The sequence below is a fragment of the Triticum aestivum genome, chromosome 1D (genome assembly GCF_018294505.1).
Source record: "Triticum aestivum cultivar Chinese Spring chromosome 1D, IWGSC CS RefSeq v2.1, whole genome shotgun sequence".
Taxonomy (NCBI): Eukaryota; Viridiplantae; Streptophyta; class Magnoliopsida; order Poales; family Poaceae; genus Triticum; species Triticum aestivum.
In genome coordinates this window covers 6,981,438-6,984,318 of record NC_057796.1, presented here as the reverse complement: position 1 = coordinate 6,984,318, position 2,881 = coordinate 6,981,438, and the positions used below count along the sequence as shown (strand labels likewise).

Genomic DNA, 2,881 nt, shown 5'->3' with positions numbered 1-2,881 from the left:
TTCCTGTTGTGCAAAACTATCCACATCGCCGTGATCATCGCTACAACATCATCCTTGGAAAAAAATGTCGGGTCCGGTAGATGAAATGACCACGTCATTGGATGCAGCCTATGTGGCTTCAGGTTGAAAGACTTCTGTTGAATCCCAACAATTCTTGGCATAATGACACAATACCAAGGTATCAGATCAATGTGCCTCCTCATGGCCGGGCAAAGAGTAAAATACCGATTGCATAATATGTCTTATGTGGTGTTCTTGAAGGTCCCAAATTTCTGAAACGTAACCCTAGGTGCAGTAGAACTCACGCCATCATTCATGGCGTCATCCAGCAAAGTCGTTGGTCTCCGCATCGCTCCACGAGACCATGGCGGAGCCTGGCGGCGGAGCGCGGGGAGAGTGAGGAGATAGTGGGAGAGATGCGCGCACGGGCCCGCTTTAACCGACGTGTCGTTAAAGGCTGTCAGGTGCCACACATTCTGCCTATTGGGAATAAGCCACAGTGAGCGCAGCCTGCGTGCGTGGGGGCACGAGCTGGCCGCGTCGGGTCCGGGGCGGTTGTCCCTGTGTGTGTCTGGGCATAGTCTGACCTTTGTATGGGCATGGTCCGACTAGCTAGGTTATAGGCATAGTCTGGGATGTGTCCAACTAATGTACAGGCTGTGTGCGTGCGTGCTTGAGTGTGTGTGTCTGCTAGCAAGATAGCCGGGGAAGTGACCGCGTCGCCGCACTGGAAACGGCCGCAATGATCGTGTTGGAGCGCGACGGGTGTGCTGGCTGGGAGTGCGGAGCGTGGCGAATGCAGCGGAGGAGCGAGGCGTGGAGACCGAGTCCCCTGGTGGAACTCCTGGCTCCATGCACGAGGGCGGATGACTAGGCAAGAAAACGCTTACGTGCGCGTAGAGCTCGCTGGAGCTGGTTTCGTGGGGCGCTGCGTTGCTGAGAGGCTTTTAGTCACGATGTACTGCTCGTGTGTGTAGTGTGGGTTGAGTTCGTGCTCAAGGGAAACGCCGTTGTCGCGGCGGGCGTTCGTGCGCCAGGAAAAACCACCGTATCCTATGCCTTCTTCTTCCCTCCTTCCTCCTTGGTTTGAGCCAGAGAGAGAACTGTGGAGGGAGACAGAGAGAGGTAGTGGTAGAGCTAGGGCCAGCTACGGCAAGGGCTCGTTTCCAACACTGCCCATTTTTAGCGTCTGAAAATGGTCCTTTTCTGTCAACTTCGAGGACAAACGGACCAAACAAGCGATCGACATTATTTGCAAAAAAAAAGATTAATATTTCATGGTGTGAGATTTACAATTGAGTTTTCTTGGATGTTTTTTGCAATGTACTAAACAGCAAATGTGGTGGTTTAATTCTTGTTTTTTTACTCCGACGACAAGGTACTGATTCGGTGACCACATTTGATCGGGCCCCAATTGATCGTATCCATGTCTATCCGCTTGTGGTCTTGTCAATGCATAAAAGAGAAATTGAGTAGGCCGGCAAAATAAGTAAAGTTGGCAGAAAGCAATGAATCCCAGCTCTGAGCGTCGCAGGCAAAAGCATCGGCATTCAGTGCTATGCCGATGAGCTCCACTCACTCAGGCGTGGCCCTGGCCTGAGCAGCACATGTCGGCAGGCATGCATGCGATCGACTGAATTATTGGACACCCCTGGCCCTGCTGCCATGGCAAGGTGGAATTAATATATCCCACCAACCACCACTAATCTCTACTGTACATCTCTCTCTGGCTATATAAACCCCTGCCTCGTCTTGTAGTTGTATCCACAGTTCCACAACACCTTGGCTTTGCTAGACAAGACAGACTCCAAGTCTCCGGTGAAGCGAGCAAGCAGAGAGATGGCGTCCCCAAGTCGCACGGCCGCCACGCCCGCCGTCCTCCTCCTCCTGCTCCTGCTTGTCGCCACAGGTACGTCGACAGCGTGCTTCTTTCTTGCCGGTGAGAAGATGCATGGATAGACGGTGACCGATGCATAATTACTATGGTTCGTACGTGTGCATGCAGAGATGGGGACGACCAAGGTGGTGGAGGCCCGGACGTGCCTGTCGCAGAGCCACAAGTTCAAGGGCACCTGCCTCAGCGACAGCAACTGCGCCGGCGTGTGCCGCACCGAGAACTTCCCCGACGGCGAGTGCAACTCCCACCGCCTCGAGCGCAAGTGCTTCTGCAAGCGGACCTGCTAAGCAAGAAGTCATCCGATGGATGCTACGTATCAGAGCATCCATGCGTGTGCCGGCCAGTTAGATCTGATCGTCCCTGCATTTGTTTCACGTCCGTCAGTAGTTTCTTCGTGTGTTTCGTTTACAATAATGGTTCATCTCCATGCATCCGGAGGTACGCACTTTAGGTGACAATCGGTCGGCGTTTCGGTGGTGTAGTTAGTTCGCCGGCCGCCGTGTGGTGATGTAATATGGTCATGGGATCCCTATGGTCATTGCGTTGTTTCAGCCTTTCAGCATGGACGGACACCCATATGCAATGAATCCGTTCGTGGCTTTAATTTGAATAATATTTGTGAATTTCCAAAAGTATAGACGAATTGAAAAAAAAGTTCTTGCATTTAAAAAATGCTCACAAGTTTAATAATCGAAAGGAAGAAATGAAAACCGACAAAACGAAACATAGACTAAGCGGCCTCAATATGGTCATTGCGTTGTTGGAAATATGGATAGGCTACATGGCTAGTCTATGACAATGATGAAGATAAAGGTTGGCCAATTTTATAAAAGAGTGGAAAGACAACCCATAAAACTATCTCACATATTTAATTTAGTCAAACTCCAATACTTGTTCAGCAGTATAAGTTCGGTCAAACATTAGTATTGAGCATCGCAATGGATTCAAATTGTAAGTTTTTGCACTGTAGGTTGTATCTTCTAT

At 50.5% G+C, this 2,881-nt stretch overlaps 1 protein-coding gene across 1 annotated transcript; it reads left to right on the top strand.

The window, feature by feature from the left end:
- The first annotated feature begins 1,768 nt into the window (after window positions 1–1,768).
- Window positions 1,769–2,529, top strand: LOC123162264 (defensin Tk-AMP-D2). Its single transcript, XM_044580042.1, has 2 exons — window positions 1,769–1,909; window positions 2,006–2,529. The coding sequence occupies exons 1-2, from the start codon at window positions 1,840–1,842 to the stop codon at window positions 2,182–2,184; spliced, it is 249 nt and encodes an 82-aa protein (XP_044435977.1). The 5' UTR covers window positions 1,769–1,839; the 3' UTR covers window positions 2,185–2,529.
- The last annotated feature ends 352 nt before the right edge of the window (window positions 2,530–2,881 follow it).

Excerpts from the sequence above, each read along its gene's own strand:
- LOC123162264 (XM_044580042.1), top strand. The coding sequence starts at position 1,840 with ATGGCGTCCCCAAGTCGCACGGCCGCCACGCCCGCCGTCCTCCTCCTC. Across the intron at positions 1,910-2,005 it reads GCTCCTGCTTGTCGCCACAG|AGATGGGGACGACCAAGGTG; the intron begins GTACGTCGACAG and ends GTGTGCATGCAG.